Source organism: Pleurodeles waltl, chromosome 9 (assembly GCF_031143425.1).
Source record: "Pleurodeles waltl isolate 20211129_DDA chromosome 9, aPleWal1.hap1.20221129, whole genome shotgun sequence".
NCBI classification, from domain to species: Eukaryota; Metazoa; Chordata; class Amphibia; order Caudata; family Salamandridae; genus Pleurodeles; species Pleurodeles waltl.
The window spans coordinates 645,817,173-645,841,229 of NC_090448.1; the positions used below are offsets into that span (position 1 = coordinate 645,817,173).

Consider the following 24,057-nt stretch of genomic DNA (forward strand, 5'->3'; position numbering starts at 1 on the left):
AAGCACCCAGTCCTGGGTGGACTTTGTGGACATTTCAGTAAAGGCACTAGAGGGCTGGATACAGGGCAACAAGGTAAGTACCTTTGAGGGGCTGTACAATTTGATTATGAGGGAGCACCTTCTAACCAATTGTGTCCAAGAGAAGCTCCGCCAGTATCTAGTTGACTCTAGGTTGACCAACCCCAGAGAGCTGGGGGAGGCAGCAGATGACTGGTTAAGAACTAGGGTTAACCAGAAACCCCAGGGGGTGATCAGAAAAACGGAGGACATGGTTCTTCTCAGGGGAAGAACCAAGGGAAAGATGATAAAAAGACCAAAGAGTCCTCACAAGAGTCCCCAAAAACTTCTCAGGGTGGGGGAGCCCCGAGCCATTCCACTTTTAAGGGGAAAGGGCATCAGGGAAAGAATTATGATCCTGCTAAAGCAGGAAGGTTTCAGGAGCTTGCTAAGGCCGGCAAGTGTTTTGACTGTTATCAACCTGGACATAAAAGAGGAGATGCTATCTGCTCCAAGAAGCCCCCCACTGGTGGGCAATCCCAGGGGATTGCTAGTGTAGGGTTGGGGGTGGAAGTTGGCCCAGGGCTGGAATCAGGGTACACAGAGGTCACCTTAGTATCCGTGGGTGGGGTGGACATTGCAACTATGGCCACCTTACCTCCCATCATGGAGAGGTATAGGCAGAGGCCTAAAGTCAATGGGACTGAGGTGGAAGCTCTGAGAGATACAGGACCCAGTGTGACAATGATCACAGAGAAGCTGGTTTCTCCAGAGCAGGTCTTACCTGGTGTCTTCCACCAGGTGACTTATGCAGATAGCAGAACCAAACTCCATCCCATGGCCATGGTGAGTCTGGAATGGGGAGGTGTGACTGGCCCTAAAAAGGTAGCTGTAGCTCCTGCCCTCCCAGTAGAGTGTCTGCTGGGAAATGATCTTGAAGCATCTGAATGGTCAGAGGTGGAGAGAAGGGTCCATGCACAGATGCTGGACCTCCCTGAATGGGTGTGTGCTGTGACAAGGTCACAGGCAGCACAACAGGGAAGTGCTGGACACTTGGACCCTGGAACAATGGGCCAAGCCTCCAAGAAGAAGAGAAAGGGCACTGGGTCTGGCTTGCCAGCCCCTACAAGTACAGAGGGTCAGGAAGAATCCAACCCTGAGGGGGAGGATCTGAACTGTGAGGGAGGGACACTTCCCCTGCAAGCTCTGCCTGACTTGGCAGAACTGCAAGGGGCAGGTGGGCCCACCAGAGAAGATTTGTGCCAGGGACAAAGAGAGTGTCCCACTCTTGAGGGCCTGAGGCAGACTGCTGCCAGGCAAGAACAAGGGGATACCAGTGGGAGCCACAAGGTTTACTGGGAGGATGGAGTTCTCTACACTGAGGCAAGGGCCCTCAAACCAGGGGCTACTAGGAGAGTAGTGGTCCCCCAGAAGTATAGAGAATTCCTCCCTACTTTAAGCCATGATATCCCCTTAGCTGGACATTTGGGACAGACCAAGACCTGGAACAGGCTGGTCAACCATTTTTATTGGCCCCAAATGTCAGAAAAAGTCAAGGAGTTTTGCAGCTCCTGTGTCACCTGCCAAGCCAGTGGCAAGACAGGGGGCAAGCCAAAGGCTCCCTTGATACCACTGCCAGTGGTTGGGACTCCCTTTGAGCGGGTGGGGATTGACATTGTTGGTCCCCTAGACCCACCAACTGCCTCAGGTAACAGGTACATTGTGGTGGTTGTGGACCATGCCACCAGGTACCCTGAGGCAATACCCCTCCGGACAGTCACTGCTCCCACAGTGGCTAGGGCCCTACTTGGTGTGTTCACCAGAGTGGGGTTCCCAAAGGAGGTGGTCTCAGATAGGGGCACAAACTTTATGTCAGCCTATCTGAAAGCCATGTGAGATGAGTGTGGTGTTACTTATAAGTTCACCACCCCCTATCATCCACAGACCAATGGTCTGGTGGTAAGATTTAATAAGACCCTGAAGGGCATGATTATGGGTTTGTCTGACAAACTCAGGAGGAGATGGGATGTCCTTCTCCCATGCCTGTTGTTTGCCTACAGAGAGGTGCCACAGAAGGGGGTTGGATTCAGCCCCTTTGAGTTACTGTTTGGGCACCCTGTAAGAGGCCCATTGTGCTTGGTGAGAGAGTCTTGGGAAAAGCCTCTCAAAGAGTCCAAGGAGAATGTGCTAGATTATGTGCTGGGCCTGCGGTCACGCATGGCTGAGTACATGAAGTAGGCAAGCAGAAACCTGGAGGCCAGCCAGGAGCTCATGAAGCTCTGGCATGATCAAAAGGCTACCATGCCTGAGTATCACCCAGGACAGCTGGTGTGGGTTTTGGAGCCCATGGCTCCTAGGGCACTTCAGGCCAAATGGACTGGGCCCTATCCAATTCTGGAGAAAAAAGGTGAGGTCACCTACTTGGTGGACCTTGGCACCCCCAGGAATCCTCACAGGATCCTGCATGTGAACAGGATGAAACCCCACCAGGACAGGGCAGACATGACCATGCTGATGGTCACTGATGAAGGGAAGGAGGAGGAGGGTGAACCTCTGCCAGACCTCCTGTCCTCAAAGGCACTAAATGGGTCAGTGGAGGGAGTGGCACTCTCTCCCAAATTGACAGATCAGCAACAAAAAGACTGCAAACAAGTTTTGAAACAGTTTGCTAGTCTGTTCTCCCTGACCCCTGGACTCACCAATTGGTGTGTCCATGATGTTGACACTGGTGACAGCTTGCCTGTCAAGAACAAGCTGTACAGGCTGTCTGACCAGGTCAAGGCCAACATCAAAGCTGAAGTGGCTAAGATGTTGGAGCTCAAGGTAATTGAGCCCTCTGATAGTCCTTGGTCCAGTCCAGTGGTACTGGTGCCCAAACCCAATCCCCAAGGTGGGAAGAAAGAATTGAGATTTTGTGTGGACTACAGAGGTCTAAACGCAGTCACTAGGACTGATGCTCACCCCATACCTAGAGCTGATGAGCTCATTGACAGGTTGGGGGCTGCCAAATTCCTGAGCACATTTGATCTGACCTCAGGATATTGGCAGATTGCCTTAAGTCCAGGAACTAAGGAGAGGTCAGCATTTTCCACACCAGAGGGCCACTTTCAGTTCAAGGTGATGCCCTTTGGCATGAAAAATGCTCCTGCCACCTTCCAACGGTTGGTGAATAGAGTCCTGTCTGGGTTGGAATCTTTCAGTGCATCTTATCTGGATGATATAGCTGTATTTAGTTCCACCTGGAAGGACCACCTAGTCCACCTGAAGGAAGTGCTTCAGGCCCTGCTTCAAGCAGGCCTGACTATCAAGGCAAGCAAGTGCCAGATAGGGCAAAGCTCAGTTGTGTACCTGGGCCACCTTGTTGGTGGAGGCCATGTACAACCTCTCCAGCCCAAGATCCAGACTATCCTGGCTTGGGAGGCTCCTAAAACCCAGACTCAGGTCAGGGCCTTTCTTGGCCTGACTGGGTACTACAGGAGGTTTGTTCAGAATTTTGGGACCATAGTGGCCCCTCTGACTGAGCTTACCTCCAAGAAACAGCCCAAGAAGGTCATTTGGACCCCAGAGTGTCAGAAAGCTTTTGACACCCTAAAACAGGTTATGTGTTCAGCACCAGTGTTACTGGCCCCTGACTATAGCAAGGAATTTATAGTGCAAACAGATGCTTCAGAGGAAGGGATTGGGGCAGTGTTAGCACAAGTTAATGAAGAGGGCCAAGATCACCCAGTTGCCTTCATCAGCAGGCGACTACTCCCCAGAGAGAAAAAATGGAGTGCCATTGAGAGGGAGGCCTTTGCTGTGGTCTGGTCCCTGAATAAGTTGAGGCCTTACTTGTTTGGCACTCACTTCCGTGTACAAACTGACCACACACCTCTCAGATGGTTGATGCAGATGAGGGGGGAGAACCCAAAACTGTTAAGGTGGTCCATTTCCCTACAGGGGATGGACTACACAGTGGAGCACAGACCTGGGACTGCCCATGCCAATGCAGATGGCCTTTCCAGGTTTTTCCACTTAGCTGATGAGGACTACCAGGGTGTAGGTTAGTACCCATCACCTTTCATCTGGGGGGGGGGCAGTGTAGGAAAGTCCTCCTTTTTTGCCCTGATCACCCCCACAATTTTTGGACAGGTACTGGTGGTTACTGACTCTTGGCTGTACCCTGGGTACTGCTTACCAGTCCCAGGGCCAGTGCTCTGTGTAAAATGGATATGCAAATTAGGCTAAATATAATTGGCTAAGTTAACCTACCTATAAGTCCCTAGTATATGGTAGGGCATGTAGGTTTAGGGACCACAGCATAGGTGGTGCACACCTAGGTGCATTGCTGAGGTGCCCAGTGTCATTTTAATGGCAGGCCTGCCTTGCTGGCTGCTTTTAAATTAAAGTTATATGCAAATTAGACTTTGGAATTAAAAGTAGTTTCAAAGTCTTAAACTACCTTATTTTTACATATAAGTCACCCCTAAGGTGTGCCCTATGTGCCCCTAGGGCTGGGTGCCAAGTAACTATAAGCAGGGACTTTATAAAAATAGATTTATAAACCCTGGTGAGGTAAAAACAGCCAAATTCGTTTTTCCCTCATTGAAGTAAATGGCCTTCATAGGCTAGAATGGGGAGACTTTATTTTAAATTTTAAAGTCTCCTTAAATGTTGCATACCAAGAATTTGGTATCAAATTAATTGTTGTAATAAATCCCACAACTTCCAGTTGTTGGATTTAATATAACTTGTTCAGGTAAAGAGTTTTAGACTTTACCTAAAAAGTTGCCAATTTCAGCCATGCATTGTTTTTGCTGCTGTGCTCTGATTGGCCAGCCTGCAGCAGCTTAGTCAAAGCTGCCTTGATGAGGTGTGAAGTGGCCTGGCTTCACACAAAGGAATGTGCTTGTGGGAGTGAATCTCCCCTCAGCAGATGGTGAGGCAGGAAGGGGGAGGGCTGCCAAACTGGTCTTCAAAGGCAGAGAAGGACATTTGGAGCAACCAGCAACACCCCCACATCCTGCAACCCCAGACAACTAGGTGCCCCCTTGATTAGATTAGGAGAGGGCAGGAGAGGGGTGTGTTTATGATTTTTAGCCACACCAGTGGGTGGGCTCAGCCAGATGTAACCTCCAAAAATCAGATTCAGCCATGTTGGATTTTTAGAGAATGTTGCCTTTTGGGATGGATTTTTGCCACACTTCCCAGGAAGTAGTCATCACAGGGGGACGACCCTGTACCTGATTGGAGAACCAGGACCCCCCTGCTTTTCACCCAGGAGCAAGGATAAAACTGGCAGACCTGCCCCCACACCTCAGATCCCCACCAAATTTCAAGAAGAAAAGAACTAAAGGAGAAGAAGGACTGCCCTGCTGGACCCCTGGCCTGCACCTGGAACCTGCACTCAGAAGGACTGCACCAGCTGCACACTTGGGCTTCACCACAAGAAGGACTTTGCCTGGCTTCAACTGGTTCAAGGAGGGACTCCCTGTTTGCTACAGGTGAAAAATTGCTATCCAGAGTCCCCCTGCACCAACTCCTGAAAAGTGACCAGCTGACCACTGTCCAGTGGCCAAAAAGGAGTTTGCGCCAGGTGCATTCTGGGAGTTGAAGTCCGCACCCCCCAAGGTCCATCACAGAACTTCTGGACCCTTGGGGTGAGCTGTGGACCCCAAAAGAACCTTAAAAGAACATCTGGGTGAGGCCCCAGAAGTTTGGAGAAGATTTGAGAATTTTTGTAAAAAAGCTCCAGAGAGGGACCGACCCGCCGCGGAAATTCTAGCCGGCTTGCCTCAACCGCGACCCGGCCTGACTTGGTGGTTCGTCCCGGTAAAGATAAATCTCCGAAAAAGAGACTAAGTCCGAAGGTAAAAAGTTGACCGGGACCTCCCAGCCATCGTATACGAGAAGGGCTCCACGGACGTCGGATCAAGATCCAGGTTTACCCCGGTCAAAGGATTTTCACCTCGAAAAAACGACTAAGTCCGAAGGTAAAAATCTCCACCGAGGAATCCAGCATCGCGTATCCGGACAAGGGCTCCAGGAGGTCGGATTCGACTGGCAGGTTCGTCCCGCTGAAGAAAATCTTCAAAATAAAGACTAAGTCAGAAGGTAACTTTTTAACTGAGGCCTCCCGCGACTTGTAGCCGAGCAGGGCTCCATCGCAGTCGGCCTGAAACTTTGACTTTGCCCCGGTCGAGGTGCAACCAGATGACCCGATTGGCGCTTTTTGTTTCTAAGCGCTAGAAAAATAATAATTCTTTAAAAATTCATATCTCCGGTTCCCTTTATCCGATTTTATTCGTTTTTGTGTCATTTTAAAGATAAAAATATGAACTATTTTTATAAATTGGTTTTGGATTGTTAAACTGTTTCCTGTGTTTTATTTAATTACTGTTTTGTGATATTTGAATGCTTTACACACTGTCTCCTAAGTTAAGCCTTGACGCTCGTTGCCAAGCTACCAAGGGTTGAGCTGGGACTAATTTACTGAGACCTAACTGTACCTAAGTGGAGGTTGGTGGCTTGTTACTAGGTGTAGGTACCTACCTGCCCTTACCAATAACCCATTTTCCAACACCTAGTGTATAACAAATTACTACAGCAGCAAAAGGATGGCAATTTGACTCAGGTTATTGTGGTCACTTCTCGTATGCTTAAAGTATCAGATCCCATGAACTTACAACTGCTCATATCACAACCTCACTGTCGAAGGCTGGTGGATCTTATAGAGTTCTCATGTTTTCTAAATAGCCTCAGATTGTGGACTAGTTACAAGTGAAGATCCTCTCAACAGGGAATGAAATGACTTAGTTTATTTCCCCTGACACTTCCATAAGACCCTGACCATGAAGGAGAGGATAAATATGGAGCAGAAGGAGGGAACTCTCACAGTGGTGGTAAACTGGGGACAAAACATTCAAATCCTGCCTTATATCGTGTTGCCAATGAAATCATTGCTCTCTTTGTATCGGAACCCCCCTCACGTACACAGGAAGATCTGTGCAGAAACTTATGCTTTGACTGCGCTTTGCAAATTTGAAGTAAAATCTTATAAAATATGGTTGGCTCTGTAGTAATAATTCACTTCAGCAGACACCGCAATGACATTACTTTTGCCTAAAAAATTATTAACATATAAATTAAAATATGAGAGTCGTGCAGTCCGCATGGTAGAGAATAATCCTCTTGTAGGTAAGATTTAAGAATAAAAATAAGTGCTTTCTGTGCTTTTCTCATATTATATAATTGTAACAGTTGCAAAGATAGATGCCTTCCATTGTTTCATCTTTGAAGGTGCAACCTAAATACTTTTACGTATGTAATTATCTTCAGAATTCCTTTGCTTGAATAGGATGCCAATTGAAATGCTGACTGAAAACATGATTTTGGAAATAATGCACTAAGCAGTTGTGGAACCCCTAAGTATGTGTATTTTGAGTGATATTATAAAAATACATCAATGTGATTGCAAAGCATTACCTGAAATGGTGGTGGTAGAATATGTAGGAGTGGTTTGATTAGTCACCATGGTTGACATAGTTGTTGGGCTGGCTGTGATGCTTGGTGCTGCAGAGATGTTAGTAGAATTTGTCGTAGTTGTTTCATGACCTGTATCAAAGAGCAGAGTCCTCATGTACAAAGGTTATACATGAAATCAATAGATAAAGACTAGAAAATAAACTTTCACCCTCTGAGGAGCAAACTTTGGATCATGGACTATGCACATAGTTGAACTGCCGCTACTGAAAAATCTGCTTACATGAAGACCCTGTCTGTAGAACAGCCATATGGCATCTGAGTTATTATTACTCTCTATCACTGCTGTGTTTGAAGTTCAAAGGCTGAGTGACAGAAGCTTAAAGGTTATGTAATCTTCGGACATCTGTTGCCTGAAATTCTGCCTCTAAACAAATGTTCAAAGACACAAGAGAGGAATGGATCTGTGAATCTACACTTTGATGGCATCATAAGTGTTCCTTCTGCAACCCCTGCTTCCCTGAAACTATTACTCTCTGAATGGAAACATGACATTATTTTCTCCTGTTCCGGGCATTTATCTTGTTTTGTGGGTATTTTCCTCCTCTGTCTATGCTAGCTGTTTGATTCTTCTCTTGCAGCTGTTTTGATCCAGAGACAGTATGAGACTAGCGAATAGTCTGGTAAATCTTGAAACTCGGCAACTTGGGCTTTTGCTCTAATCAAACATTCAAAGATGCAAGAGAAGTGCAAAGTTCTTAAGATGCAGAAGAAAATAGAGAAAAAGAAATTAAGTGGTGCTTAATATCTATAGTAACTCCCTCAACTCAACTCCTTGATTTCTGTCATGGATGATCTTGATTTTTGCAATTTTAGGCCTATACTTGTAAAAACAATAGTAAAACTACTCATCACGATTTCTAAGTTAAATAATGATTAAAAGTCAGAAAGGACTAAAGCTTCTCCCACAATATTTCACCTTACCTTACTAAATATAGTGCTCAGACAGGAAAATGATTATGTCTCAAAGAGCAGTCAGAGAATGGTGGCAAGAAAATAAGTCCTGAAATCAATCCTGACCAAAAAGCAAGCGGTAAAACTTCTAAATCAATCACAGCAGGCACAGATTATACAAAACATATAGAAACACAAAGGGATGAGAAAACAAATATATACAAATGGTAAATCACTACATATATTATGAAAACCTGGTCACAATTGAGAGGGGCACTAAGCATTCACTTGACTACATCTGACTGCTACCAGGGTAAATAATATTTTCAACTAACAAGAGAGTAACCCATAGGAGACGCATACAGTAACACTCCCACTACTAAGTCCTACTGCAATTTGAGTATTCTGTTTACAAGAGGAAACAGAGATGGATAAATAACTTAGGTGTATCCCAGTTCTCATCATCTGTAAGAACATGCATTAGAATTCTGGCAGGTTGCAATGTTGCCACACTCTGTTTTTATTTAGAAGTATGTAGTCTTATAGGCGTTTTACACTACTACCTAGCAAGTGTACACTATGTAACGCCTTGACAATATTTTGGATGAGTATTTCCACAAGTTCGTTAAGTCTCCTTTGGCCACTAATACACCTAGTGTAAACATTAGGTGTGGTTAGTAGACAAGTGCAGAGGCAACAATGCATATGTGGAGCACACTCCCTCTATTGTGATTCATGCAACAAGCACTAGGAAGATGATTGTCATAATGATGACAAGTTCAAACCAGTTTATGAAAGTTCACTCCGATACTAGAAAACCTTTGAAAAGACGAGAAACTTCTCAGTTTGAAGAAGCAGACTCAGCAGTAGTTATCTAACTCAGTCATGAAATGCTACATTTCAATAGTATGAAAGGAATAGTATATTGAACACTATTTGAACAATTGGAAAAATAAATAAATCTATTATATTCACTTCCAGGATGGATGTCAAAGCCAAGGTCAATTTGCTACAGGTTCGCTGGAATAGAAAAGAGGAAGGATGATGAATCAGATAGTATTGATGCTTTTATAGATCCAAGATCTGTGTTATCCTGACTCAGAGTGGGTTTGAAGCACATACATAATACCGAGTTGAATGGTTTTAATACAATTATTTTTTTAGTAATTTATTTTTCAACAAGGTCCTTACTGAAATCTATAATAAATCTTATCTGAGTGAAAAATCAATTTACATATAGCACAATGTGATGTGAACTTCTTGTGAAGTATTCATAAATGATCCAAACCAAAATCCTCCTTAGTCGCATCTGAGAATGCTTCTGTTAGCAGAACAATGAATTGTCCTTAGCAAAAGTGTGTCTTTCTTGGAGCACAATTGAGATTACTTCACTGAAGTGCATTTCCCTCCAAGGATATGCTTCTTGTAGACGGTGTTTAATCATGAGTCACAATTAAGATTACTTCACTGATATGGATTTCCATCCAAAGATATATTCCGTGCAGATGGTGTTTAATCATGGAAGTAAGTTACTACCTTGTATTTTGTACATAAAACAGTTTTCAAATAACATGTTCTACAAATTTATTTTCATTGTTAGTAACACCACTTGCTGGCACTAGCATGGAATCTGACTAAACTGGCAGTTGAAGTGAGCAAAGTCAACCTTCACCCAAATTCTTGGAGAGATCATAATCAGTCATTGTTGACACAAGTAGTGGTCTTAAACTTAAACTACATTGAATTTCTTCCCAGAATGTTTAGGCGTCACAACTTTAAGGCCTTGGTCATATGGATTTTTGGCCACCAATAACAACAAACACCTTTGGATCTAATAGATATGGACAACTCCAGGTTTTTCAGGATAAGACAGTGAGTTGCAGAAACTTCTCCTGCATGATATGTCACACAAGTTTAGCTCCTTTGTTCTTCTGCCACTGTGGCTAATTTGCTTTGATATGACTAATCATTGCTAGTCCGTGCTTACCTAGTGTATAACAAATTACTACAGCAACAAAAGGATGGCAATTTGACTCAGGTTATTTTGGTCACTTCTCGTATGCTTAAAGTATCAGATCCCATGAACTTACAACTGCTCATATCACAACCTCACTGTCGAAGGCTGGTGGATCTTATAGAGTTCTCCTGTTTTATAAATAGCCTCAGATTGAGGACTAGTTACAAGTGAAGATCCTCTCAACAGGGAATGAAATGACTTACTTTATTTCCCCTGACACTTCCATAAGACCCTGACCATGAAGGAGAGGATAAATATGGAGCAGAAGGAGGGAACTCTCACAGTGGTGGTAAACTGGGGACAAAACATTCAAATCCTGCCTTATATCGTGTTGCCAATGAAATCATTGCTCTCTTTGTATCGGAACCACCCTCACGTACACAGGAAGATCTGTGCAGAAACTTATGCTTTCACTGCGCTTTGCCAATTTGAAGTAAAATCTTATAAAATATGGTTGGCTCTGTAATAATAATTCACTTCAGCAGACACCGCAATGACATTACTTTTGCCTAAAAAATTATTAACATATAAATTAAAATATGAGAGTCGTGCAGTCCGCATGGTAGAGAATAATCCTCTTGTAGGTAAGATTTAAGAATAAAAATAAGTGCTTTCTGTGCTTTTCTCATATTATATAATTGTAATAGTTGCAAAGATAGATGCCTTCCATTGTTTCATCTTTGAAGGTGCAACCTAAATACTTTTACGTATGTAATTATCTTCAGAATTCCTTTGATTGAAAAGGATGCCAATTGAAATGCTGACTGAAAACATGATTTTGGAAATAATGCACTAAGCAGTTGTGGAACCCCTAAGTATGTGTATTTTGAGTGATATTATAAAAATACATCAATGTGATTGCAAAGCATTACCTGAAGTGGTGGTGGTAGAATATGTAGGAGTGGTTTGATTAGTCACCATGGTTGACATAGTTGTTGGGCTGGCTGTGATGCTTGGTGCTGCAGAGATGTTAGTAGAATTTGTCGTAGTTGTTTCATGACCTGTATGAAAGAGCAGAGTCCTCATGTACAAAGGTTATACATGAAATCAATAGATAAAGACTAGAAAATACACTTTCACCCTCTGAGGAGCAAACTTTGGATCATGCACTATGCACATAGTTGAACTGCCGCTACTGAAAAATCTGCTTACATGAAGACCCTGTCTGTAGAACAGCCATATGGCATCTGAGTTATTATTACTCTCTATCACTGCTGTGTTTGAAGTTCAAAGGCTGAGTGACAGAAGTTTAAAGGTTATGTAATCTTCGGACATCTGTTGCCTGAAATTCTGCCTCTAAACAAATGTTCAAAGACACAAGGGAGGAATGGATCTGTGAATCTACACTTTGATGGCATCATAAGTGTTCCTTCTGCAACCCCTGCTTCCCTGAAACTATTACTCTCTGAATGGAAACATGACATTATTTTCTCCTGTTCCGGGCATTTATCTTGTTTTGTGGGTATTTTCCTCCAATGTCTATGCTAGCTGTTTGATTCTTCTCTTGCAGCTGTTTTGATCCAGAGACAGTTTGAGACAAGCGAATAGTCTGGTAAATCTTGAAACTGGGCAACTTGGGCTTTTGCTCTTATCAAACATTCAAAGATGCAAGAGAAGTGCAAAGTTCTTAAGATGCAGAAGAAAATAGAGAAAAAGAAATTAAGTGGTGCTTAATATCTATAGTAACTCCCTCAACTCAGCTCCTTGATTTCTGTCATGGATGATCTTGATTTTTGCAATTTTAGGCCTATACTTGTAAAAACAATAGTAAAACTACTCATCATGATTTCTAAGTTAAATAATGATTAAAAGTCAGAAAGGACTAAAGCTTCTCCCACAATATTTCACCGGACCCTACTAAATATAGTGCTCAGACAGGAAAATGATTATGTCTCAAAGAGCAGTCAGAGAATGGTGGCAAGAAAATAAGTCCTGAAATCAATCCTGACCAAAAAGCAAGCGGTAAAACTTCTAAATCAATCACAGCAGGCACAGATTATACAAAACATATAGAAACACAAAGGGATGAGAAAACAAATATATAAAAATGGTAAATCACTACATATATTATAAAAACCTGGTCACAATTGAGAGGGGCACTAAGCATTCACCTGACTACATCTGACTGCTACCAGGGTAAATAATATTTTCAACTAACAAGAGAGTAACCCATACGAGACACATACCCACAGTAACACTCCCACTACTAAGTCCTACTGCAATTTGAGTATTCTGTTTGGAAGAGGAAACAGAGATGGATGAATAACTTAAGTTTATCCCAGATCTCATCATCTGTAAGAACATGCATTAGAATGCTGGCAGGTTGCAATGTTGCCACACTCTGTTTTTATTTAAAAGTATGTAGTTTTATAGGCGTTTTACACTACTACCTGGCATGTGTACACTATGTAACGCCTTGACAATATTTTGGATGAGTATTTCCACAAGTACGTTAAGTCTCCTTTGGCCACTAATACACCTAGTGTAAACATTAGGTGTGGTTAGTAGACAAGTGCAGAGGCAACAATGCATATGTGGAGCACACTCCCTCTATTGTGATTCATGCAACAAGCACTAGGAAGATGATTATCAGACTGATGACAAGTTCAAACCAGTTTATGAAAGTTCACTCCGATACTAGAAAACCTTTGAAAAGATGAGAAACTTCTCAGTTTGAAGAAGCAGACTCAGCACTAGTTATCTAACTCAGTCATGAAATGCTACATTTCAATAGTATGAAAGGAATAGTATATTGAAAACTATTTGAACAATTTGGAAAAATAAATAAATCTATTATATTCACTTCCAGGATGGATGTCAAAGCCAAGGTCAATTTGCTACAGGTTCGCTGGAATAGAAAAAAGGAAGGATGATGAATCAGATAGTATTGATGCTTTTATAGATCCAAGATCTGTGTTATCCTGACTCAGAGTGGGTTTGAAGCACATATATAATACCGAGTTGAATGGTTTTAATACAATTATTTTTTTAGTAATTTATTGTTCAACAAGGTCCTTACTGAAATCTATAATAAATCTTTTCTGAGTGAAAAATCAATTTACGTATAGCACAATGTGATGTGAACTTCTTGTGAAGTATTCATAAATGATCCAAACTAAAATCCTCCTTAGTTGCATCTGAGAATGTTTCTGTTAGCAGAACAATGAATTGTCCATAGCAAAAGTGTGTCTTTCTTGGAGCACAATTGAGATTACTTCACTGAAGTGCATTTCCCTCCAAGGATATGCTTCTTGCAGACGGTGTTTAATCATGAGTAACAATTAAGATTACTTCACTGATATGGATTTCCATCCAAAGATATCTTCTGTGCAGATGGTGTTTAATCATGGAAGTAAGTTACTACCTTGTATTTTGTACATAAAACAGTTTTCAAATCACATGTTCTACAAATTTCTTTTCATTGTTAGTAACACCACTTGCTGGGACTAGCATGGAATCTGAGTAAAGTGGCAGTTGAAGTGAGCAAAGTCAACCTTCACCCAGATTCTTGGAGAGATCACAATCAGTAATTGTTGACACAAGTAGTGGTCTTAAACTTAAAACTACATTGAATGTCTTCCCAGAATGTTTAGGCGTCACAACTTTAAGGCCTTGGTCATATGGATTTTTGGCCACCAATAACAACAAACACCTTTGGATCTAATTGATATGGGCAACTCCAGGTTTTTCAGGATAAGACAGTGAGTTACAGAAACTTCTTCTGCATGATATGTCACAAGAGTTTAGCTCCTTTGTTCTTCTGCCACTGTGGCTAATTTGCTTTGTTATGACTAATCATTGCTAGTCTCTGCTTACCTAGTGTATAACAAATTACTACAGCAGCAAATGGATGGCAATTTGACTCAGGTTATTGTGGTCACTTCTCGTATGCTTAAAGTATCAGATCCCATGAACTTACAACTGCTCATATCACAACCTCACTGTCGAAGGCTGGTGGATCTTATAGAGTTCTCATGTTTTCTAAATAGCCTCAGCTTGTGGACTAGTTACAAGTGAAGATCCTCTCAACAGGGAATGAAATGACTTACTTTATTTCCCCTGACACTTCCATAAGACCCTGACCATGAAGGAGAGGATAAATATGGGGTAGAAGGAGGGAACTCTCACAGTGGTGGTAAACTGGGGACAAAACATTCAAATCCTGCCTTATATCGTGTTGCCAATGAAATCATTGCTCTCTTTGTATCGGAACCACCCTCACGTACACAGGAAGATCTGTGCAGAAACTTATGCTTTCACTGCGCTTTGCAAATTTGAAGTAAAATCTTATAAAATATGGTTGTCTCTGTAATAATAATTCACTTCAGCAGACACCGCAATGACATTACTTTTGCCTAAAAAATTATTAACATATAAATTAAAATATGAGAGTCGTGCAGTCCGCATGGTAGAGAATAATCCTCTTGTAGGTAAGATTTAAGAATAAAAATAAGTGCTTTCTGTGCTTTTCTCATATTATATAATTGTAATAGTTGCAAAGATAGATGCCTTCCATTGTTTCATCTTTGAAGGTGCAACCGAAATACTTTTACATATGTAATTATCTTCAGAATTCCTTTGCTTGAACAGGATGCCAATTGAAATGCTGACTGAAAACATGATTTTGGAAATAATGCACTAACCAGTTGTGGAACCCCTAAGTATGTGTATTTTGAGTGATATTATAAAAATACATCAATGTGATTGCAAAGCATTACCTGAAGTGGTGGTGGTAGAATATGTAGGAGTGGTTTGATTAGTCACCATGGTTGACATAGTTGTTGGGCTGGCTGTGATGCTTGGTGCTGCAGAGATGTTAGTAGAATTTGTCGTAGTTGTTTCATGACCTGTATGAAAGAGCAGAGTCCTCATGTACAAAGGTTATACATGAAATCAATAGATAAAGACTAGAAAATACACTTTCACCCTCTGAGGAGCAAACTTTGGATCATGCACTATGCACATAGTTGAACTGCCGCTACTGAAAAATCTGCTTACATGAAGACCCTGTCTGTAGAACAGCCATATGGCATCTGAGTTATTATTACTCTCTATCACTGCTGTGTTTGAACTTCAAAGGCTGAGTGACAGAAGTTTAAAGGTTATGTAATCTTCGGACATCTGTTGCCTGAAATTCTGCCTCTAAACAAATGTTCAAAGACACAAGGGAGGAATGGATCTGTGAATCTACACTTTGATGGCATCATAAGTGTTCCTTCTGCAACCCCTGCTTCCCTGAAACTATTACTCTCTGAATGGAAACATGACATTATTTTCTCCTGTTCCGGGCATTTATCTTGTTTTGTGGGTATTTTCCTCCTCTGTCTATGCTAGCTGTTTGATTCTTCTCTTGCAGCTGTTTTGATCCAGAGACAGTTTGAGACAAGCAAATAGTCTGGTAAATCTTGAAACTGGGCAACTTGGGCTTTTGCTCTTATCAAACATTCAAAGATGCAAGAGAAGTGCAAAGTTCTTAAGATGCAGAAGAAAATAGAGAAAAAGAAATTAAGTGGTGCTTAATATCTATAGTAACTCCCTCAACTCAGCTCCTTGATTTCTGTCATGGATGATCTTTATTTTTGCAATTTTAGGCCTATACTTGTAAAAACAATAGTAAAACTACTCATCACGATTTCTAAGTTAAATAATGATTAAAAGTCAGAAAGGACTAAAGCTTCTCCCACAATATTTCACTGGACCCTACTAAATATAGTGCTCAGACAGGAAAATGATTATGTCTCAAAGAGCAGTCAGAGAATGGTGGCAAGAAAATAAGTCCTGAAATCAATCCTGACCAAAAAGCAAGCGGTAAAACTTCTAAATCAATCACAGCAGGCACAGATTATACAAAACATATAGAAACACAAAGGGATGAGAAAACAAATATATACAAATGGTAAATCACTACATATATTATAAAAACCTGGTCACAATTGAGAGGGGCACTAAGCATTCACCTGACTACATCTGACTGCTACCAGGGTAAATAATATTTTCAACTAACAAGAGAGTAACCCATACGAGACACATACCCACAGTAACACTCCCACTACTAAGTCCTACTGCAATTTGAGTATTCTGTTTGCAAGAGGAAACAGAGATGGATGAATAACTTAAGTTTATCCCAGATCTCATCATCTGTAAGAACATGCATTAGAATGCTGGCAGGTTGCAATGTTGCCACACTCTGTTTTTATTTAAAAGTATGTAGTTTTATAGGCGTTTTACACTACTACCTGGCATGTGTACACTATGTAACGCCTTGACAATATTTTGGATGAGTATTTCCACAAGTACGTTAAGTCTCCTTTGGCCACTAATACACCTAGTGTAAACATTAGGTGTGGTTAGTAGACAAGTGCAGAGGCAACAATGCATATGTGGAGCACACTCCCTCTATTGTGATTCATGCAACAAGCACTAGGAAGATGATTATCAGACTGATGACAAGTTCAAACCAGTTTATGAAAGTTCACTCCGATACTAGAAAACCTTTGAAAAGATGAGAAACTTCTCAGTTTGAAGAAGCAGACTCAGCACTAGTTATCTAACTCAGTCATGAAATGCTACATTTCAATAGTATGAAAGGAATAGTATATTGAAAACTATTTGAACAATTTGGAAAAATAAATAAATCTATTATATTCACTTCCAGGATGAATGTCAAAGCCAAGGTCAATTTGCTACAGGTTCGCTGGAATAGAAAAGAGGAAGGATGATGAATCAGATAGTATTGATGCTTTTATAGATCCAAGATCTGTGTTATCCTGACTCAGAGTGGGTTTGAAGCACATACATAATACCGAGTTGAATGGTTTTAATACAATTATTTTTTTAGTAATTTATTTTTCAACAAGGTCCTTACTGAAATCTATAATAAATCTTATCTGAGTGAAAAATCAATTTACGTATAGCACAATGTGATGTGAACTTCTTGTGAAGTATTCATAAATGATCCAAACCAAAATCCTCCTTAGTTGCATCTGAGAATGCTTCTGTTAGCAGAACAATGAATTGTCCTTAGCAAAAGTGTGTCTTTCTTGGAGCACAATTGAGATTACTTCACTGAAGTGCATTTCCCTCCAAGGATATGCTTCTTGCAGACGGTGCTTAATCATGAGTCACAATTAAGATTACTTCACTGATATGGATTTCCATTCAAAGATATCTTCTGTGCAGATGGTGTTTAATCATGGAAGTAAGTTACTACCTTGTATTTTGTACATAAAACAGTTTTCAAATCACATGTTCTACAAATTTCTTTTCATTGTTAGTAGCACCACTTGCTGGGACTAGCATGGAATCTGAGTAAACTGGCAGTTGAAGTGAGCAAAGTCAACCTTCACCCAGATTCTTGGAGAGATCACAATCAATCATTGTTGACACAAGTAGTGGTCTTAAACTTAAACTACATTGAATGTCTTCCCAGAATGTTTAGGCGTCACAACTTTAAGGCCTTGGTCATATGGATTTTTGGCCACCAATAACAACAAACACCTTTGGATCTAATAGATATGGGCAACTCCAGGTTTTTCAGGATAAGACAGTGAGTTGCAGAAACTTCTTCTGCATGATATGTCACAAGAGTTTAGCTCCTTTGTTCTTCTGCCACTGTGGCTAATTTGCTTTCTTATGACTAATCATTGCTAGTCTCTGCTTACCTAGTGTATAACAAATTACTACAGCAGCAAAAGGATGGCAATTTGACTCAGGTTATTGTGGTCACTTCTTGTATGCTTAAAGTATCAGATCCCATGAACTTACAACTGCTCATATCACAACCTCACTGTCGAAGGCTGGTGGATCTTATAGAGTTCTCCTGTTTTCTAAATAGCCTCAGATTGAGGACTAGTTACAAGTGAAGATCCTCTCAACAGGGAATGAAATGACTTACTTTATTTCCCCTGACACTTCCATAAGACCCTGACCATGAAGGAGAGGATAAATATGGAGCAGAAGGAGGGAACTCTCACAGTGGTGGTAAACTGGGGACAAAACATTCAAATCCTGCCTTATATCGTGTTGCCAATGAAATCATTGCTCTCTTTGTATCGGAACCACCCTCACGTACACAGGAAGATCTGTGCAGAAACTTATGCTTTCACTGCGCTTTGCCAATTTGAAGTAAAATCTTATAAAATATGGTTGGCTCTGTAATAATAATTCACTTCAGCAGACACCGCAATGACATTACTTTTGCCTAAAAAATTATTAACATATAAATTAAAATATGAGAGTCGTGCAGTCCGCATGGTAGAGAATAATCCTCTTGTAGGTAAGATTTAAGAATAAAAATAAGTGCTTTCTGTGCTTTTCTCATATTATATAATTGTAATAGTTGCAAAGATAGATGCCTTCCATTGTTTCATCTTTGAAGGTGCAACCTAAATACTTTTACGTATGTAATTATCTTCAGAATTCCTTTGCTTGAATAGGATGCCAATTGAAATGCTGACTGAAAACATGATTTTGGAAATAATGCACTAAGCAGTTGTGGAACCCCTAAGTATGTGTATTTTGAGTGATATTATAAAAATACATCAATGTGATTGCAAAGCATTACCTGAAGTGGTGGTGGTAGAATATGTAGGAGTGGTTTGATTAGTCACCCTGGTTGACATAGTTGTTGGGCTGGCTGTGATGCTTGGTGCTGCAGAGATGTTAGTAGAATTTGTCGTAGTTGTTTCATGACCTGTATGAAAGAGCAGAGTCCTCATGTACAAAGGTTATACATGAAATCAATAGATAAAGACTAGAAAATACACTTTCACCCTCTGAGGAGCAAACTTTGGATCATGCACTATGCACATAGTTGAACTGCCGCTACTGAAAAATCTGCTTACATGAAGACCCTGTCTGTAGAACAGCCATATGGCATCTGAGTTATTATTACTCTCTATCACTGCTGTGTTTGAAGTTCAAAGGCTGAGTGACAGAAGTTTAAAGGTTATGTAATCTTCGGACATCTGTTGCCTGAAATTCTGCCTCTAAACAAATGTTCAAAGACACAAGAGAGGAATGGATCTGGGAATCTACACTTTGATGGCATCATAAGTGTTCCTTCTGCAACCCCTGCTTCCCTGAAACTTTTACTCTCTGAATGGAAACATGACATTATTTTCTCCTGTTCCGGGCATTTATCTTGTTTTGTGGGTATTTTCCTCCTCTGTCTATGCTAGCTGTTTGATTCTTCTCTTGCAGCTGCTTTGATCCAGAGACAGTTTGAGACAAGCGAATAGTCTGGTAAATCTTGAAACTGGGCAACTTGGGCTTTTGCTCTTATCAAACATTCAAAGATGCAAGAGAAGTGCAAAGTTCTTAAGATGCAGAAGAAAATAGAGAAAAAGAAATTAAGTGATGCTTAATATCTATAGTAACTCCCTCAACTCAGCTCCTTGATTTCTGTCATGGATGATCTTGATTTTTGCAATTTTAGGCCTATACTTGTAAAAACAATAGTAAAACTACTCATCACGATTTCTAAGTTAAATAATGATTAAAAGTCAGAAAGGACTAAAGCTTCTCCCACAATATTTCACCGGACCCTACTAAATATAGTGCTCAGACAGGAAAATGATTATGTCTCAAAGAGCAGTCAGAGAATGGTGGCAAGAAAATAAGTCCTGAAATCAATCCTGACCAAAAAGCAAGCGGTAAAACTTCTAAATCAATCACAGCAGGCACAGGTTATACAAAACATATAGAAACACAAAGGGATGAGAAAACAAATATATACAAATGGTAAATCACTACATATATTATAAAAACCTGGTCACAATTGAGAGGGGCACTAAGCATTCACCTGACTACATCTGACTGCTACCAGGGTAAATAATATTTTCAACTAACAACAGAGTAACCTATAGGAGACACATACCCACAGTAACACTCCCACTACTAAGTCCTACTGCAATTTGAGTATTCTGTTTGCAAGAGGAAACAGAGATGGATGAATAACTTAAGTTTATCCCAGATCTCATCATCTGTAAGAACATGCATTAGAATGCTGGCAGGTTGCAATGTTGCCACACTCTGTTTTTATTTAGAAGTATGTAGTTTTATAGGCGTTTTACACTACTACCTGGCATGTGTACACTATGTAACGCCTTGACAATATTTTGGATGAGTATTTCCACAAGTACGTTAAGTCTCCTTTGGCCACTAATACACCTAGTGTAAACATTAGGTGTGGTTAGTAGACAAGCGCAGAGGCAACAATGCATATGTGGAGCACACTCCCTCTATTGTGATTCATGCAACAAGCACTAGGAAGATGATTGTCAGACTGATGACAAGTTCAAACCAGTTTATGAAAGTTCACTCCGATACTAGAAAACCTTTGAAAAGATGAGAAACTTCTCAGTTTGAAGAAGCAGACTCAGCACTAGTTATCTAACTCAGTCATGAAATGCTACATTTCAATAGTATGAAAGGAATAGTATATTGAAAACTATTTGAACAATTTGGAAAAATAAATAAATCTATTATATTCACTTCCAGGATGGATGTCAAAGCCAAGGTCAATTTGCTACAGGTTCGCTGGAATAGAAAAAAGGAAGGATGATGAATCAGATAGTATTGATGCTTTTATAGATCCAAGATCTGTGTTATCCTGACTCAGAGTGGGTTTGAAGCACATATATAATACCGAGTTGAATGGTTTTAATACAATTATTTTTTTAGTAATTTATTGTTCAACAAGGTCCTTACTGAAATCTATAATAAATCTTTTCTGAGTGAAAAATCAATTTACGTATAGCACAATGTGATGTGAACTTCTTGTGAAGTATTCATAAATGATCCAAACTAAAATCCTCCTTAGTTGCATCTGAGAATGTTTCTGTTAGCAGAACAATGAATTGTCCATAGCAAAAGTGTGTCTTTCTTGGAGCACAATTGAGATTACTTCACTGAAGTGCATTTCCCTCCAAGGATATGCTTCTTGCAGACGGTGTTTAATCATGAGTAACAATTAAGATTACTTCACTGATATGGATTTCCATCCAAAGATATCTTCTGTGCAGATGGTGTTTAATCATGGAAGTAAGTTACTACCTTGTATTTTGTACATAAAACAGTTTTCAAATCACATGTTCTACAAATTTCTTTTCATTGTTAGTAACACCACTTGCTGGGACTAGCATGGAATCTGAGTAAAGTGGCAGTTGAAGTGAGCAAAGTCAACCTTCACCCAGATTCTTGGAGAGATCACAATCAGTAATTGTTGACACAAGTAGTGGTCTTAAACTTAAAACTACATTGAATGTCTTCCCAGAATGTTTAGGCGTCACAACTTTAAGGCCTTGGTCATATGGATTTTTGGCCACCAATAACAACAAACACCTTTGGATCTAATTGATATGGGCAACTCCAGGTTTTTCAGGATAAGACAGTGAGTTACAGAAACTTCTTCTGCATGATATGTCACAAGAGTTTAGCTCCTTTGTTCTTCTGCCACTGTGGCTAATTTGCTTTGTTATGACTAATCATTGCTAGTCTCTGCTTACCTAGTGTATAACAAATTACTACAGCAGCAAATGGATGGCAATTTGACTCAGGTTATTGTGGTCACTTCTCGTATGCTTAAAGTATCAGATCCCATGAACTTACAACTGCTCATATCACAACCTCACTGTCGAAGGCTGGTGGATCTTATAGAGTTCTCATGTTTTCTAAATAGCCTCAGATTGTGGACTAGTTACAAGTGAAGATCCTCTCAACAGGGAATGAAATGACTTACTTTATTTCCCCTGACACTTCCATAAGACCCTGACCATGAAGGAGAGGATAAATATGGGGTAGAAGGAGGGAACTCTCACAGTGGTGGTAAACTGGGGACAAAACATTCAAATCCTGCCTTATATCGTGTTGCCAATGAAATCATTGCTCTCTTTGTATCGGAACCACCCTCACGTACACAGGAAGATCTGTGCAGAAACTTATGCTTTCACTGCGCTTTGCAAATTTGAAGTAAAATCTTATAAAATATGGTTGTCTCTGTAATAATAATTCACTTCAGCAGACACCGCAATGACATTACTTTTGCCTAAAAAATTATTAACATATAAATTAAAATATGAGAGTCGTGCAGTCCGCATGGTAGAGAATAATCCTCTTGTAGGTAAGATTTAAGAATAAAAATAAGTGCTTTCTGTGCTTTTCTCATATTATATAATTGTAATAGTTGCAAAGATAGATGCCTTCCATTGTTTCATCTTTGAAGGTGCAACATAAATACTTTTACGTATGTAATTATCTTCAGAATTCCTTTGCTTGAACAGGATGCCAATTGAAATGCTGACTGAAAACATGATTTTGGAAATAATGCACTAACCAGTTGTGGAACCCCTAAGTATGTGTATTTTGAGTGATATTATAAAAATACATCAATGTGATTGCAAAGCATTACCTGAAGTGGTGGTGGTAGAATATGTAGGAGTGGTTTGATTATTCACCATGGTTGACATAGTTGTTGGGCTGGCTGTGATGCTTGGTGCTGCAGAGATGTTAGTAGAATTTGTCGTAGTTGTTTCATGACCTGTATGAAAGAGCAGAGTCCTCATGTACAAAGGTTATACATTAAATCAATAGATAAAGACTAGAAAATACACTTTCACCCTCTGAGGAGCAAACTTTGGATCATGCACTATGCACATAGTTGAACTGCTGCTACTGAAAAATCTGCTTACATGAAGACCCTGTCTGTAGAACAGCCATATGGCATCTGAGTTATTATTACTCTCTATCACTGCTGTGTTTGAAGTTCAAAGGCTGAGTGACAGAAGTTTAAAGGTTATGTAATCTTCGGACATCTACTGCCTGAAATTTTGCCTCTAGACAAATGTTCAAAGACACAAGAGAGGAATGGATCTATGAATCTACACTTTGATGGAATCATAAATGTTCCTTCTGCAACCCCTGCTTCCCTGAAACTATTACTCTCTGAATGGAAACATGACATTATTTTCTCCTGTTCCGGGCATTTATCTTGTTTTGTGGGTATTTTCCTCCTCTGTCTATGCTAGCTGTTTGATTCTTCTCTTGCAGCTGTTTTGATCCAGAGACAGTTTGAGACAAGCGAATAGTCTGGTAAATCTTGAAACTGGGCAACTTGGGATTTTGCTCTTATCAAACATTCAAAGATGCAAGAGAAGTGCAAAGTTCTAAAGATGCAGAAGAAAATAGAGAAAAAGAAATTAAGTGGTGCTTAATATCTATAGTAACTCCCTCAACTCAACTCCTTGATTTCTGTCATGGATGATCTTGATTTTTGCAATTTTAGGCCTATACTTGTAAAAATAATAGTAAAACTACTCATCGCGATTTCTAAGTTAAATAATGATTAAAAGTCAGAAAGGACTAAAGCTTCTCCCACAATATTTCACCGGACCCTACTATATATAGTGCTCAGATAGGAAAATGATTATGTCTCAAAGAGCAGTCAGAGAATGCTGGCAAGAAAATAAGTCCTGAAATCAATCCTGACCAAAAAGCAAGCGGTAAAACTTCTAAATCAATCACAGCAGGCACAGATTATACAAAACATATAGAAACACAAAGGGATGAGAAAACAAATATATACAAATGGTAAATCACTACATATATTATAAAAACCTGGTCACAATTGA

General features: G+C 40.3%; 1 protein-coding gene across 1 annotated transcript in view; it reads right to left on the minus strand.

Moving 5' to 3' along the window:
• LOC138259722 (mucin-2-like) overlaps positions 1–24,057 on the minus strand; it is a 256,782-nt gene that overhangs the window by 116,221 nt on the left and 116,504 nt on the right. The window contains exons 23-27 of the mRNA XM_069207617.1: positions 22,839–22,967; positions 18,993–19,121; positions 15,148–15,276; positions 11,302–11,430; positions 7,462–7,590 (exon numbers count right to left, since the gene is read on the minus strand). Of these exons, the coding sequence (XP_069063718.1) occupies positions 7,462–7,590; positions 11,302–11,430; positions 15,148–15,276; positions 18,993–19,121; positions 22,839–22,967 (645 nt within the window). The remainder of the gene's footprint in view (positions 1–7,461; positions 7,591–11,301; positions 11,431–15,147; positions 15,277–18,992; positions 19,122–22,838; positions 22,968–24,057) is intronic.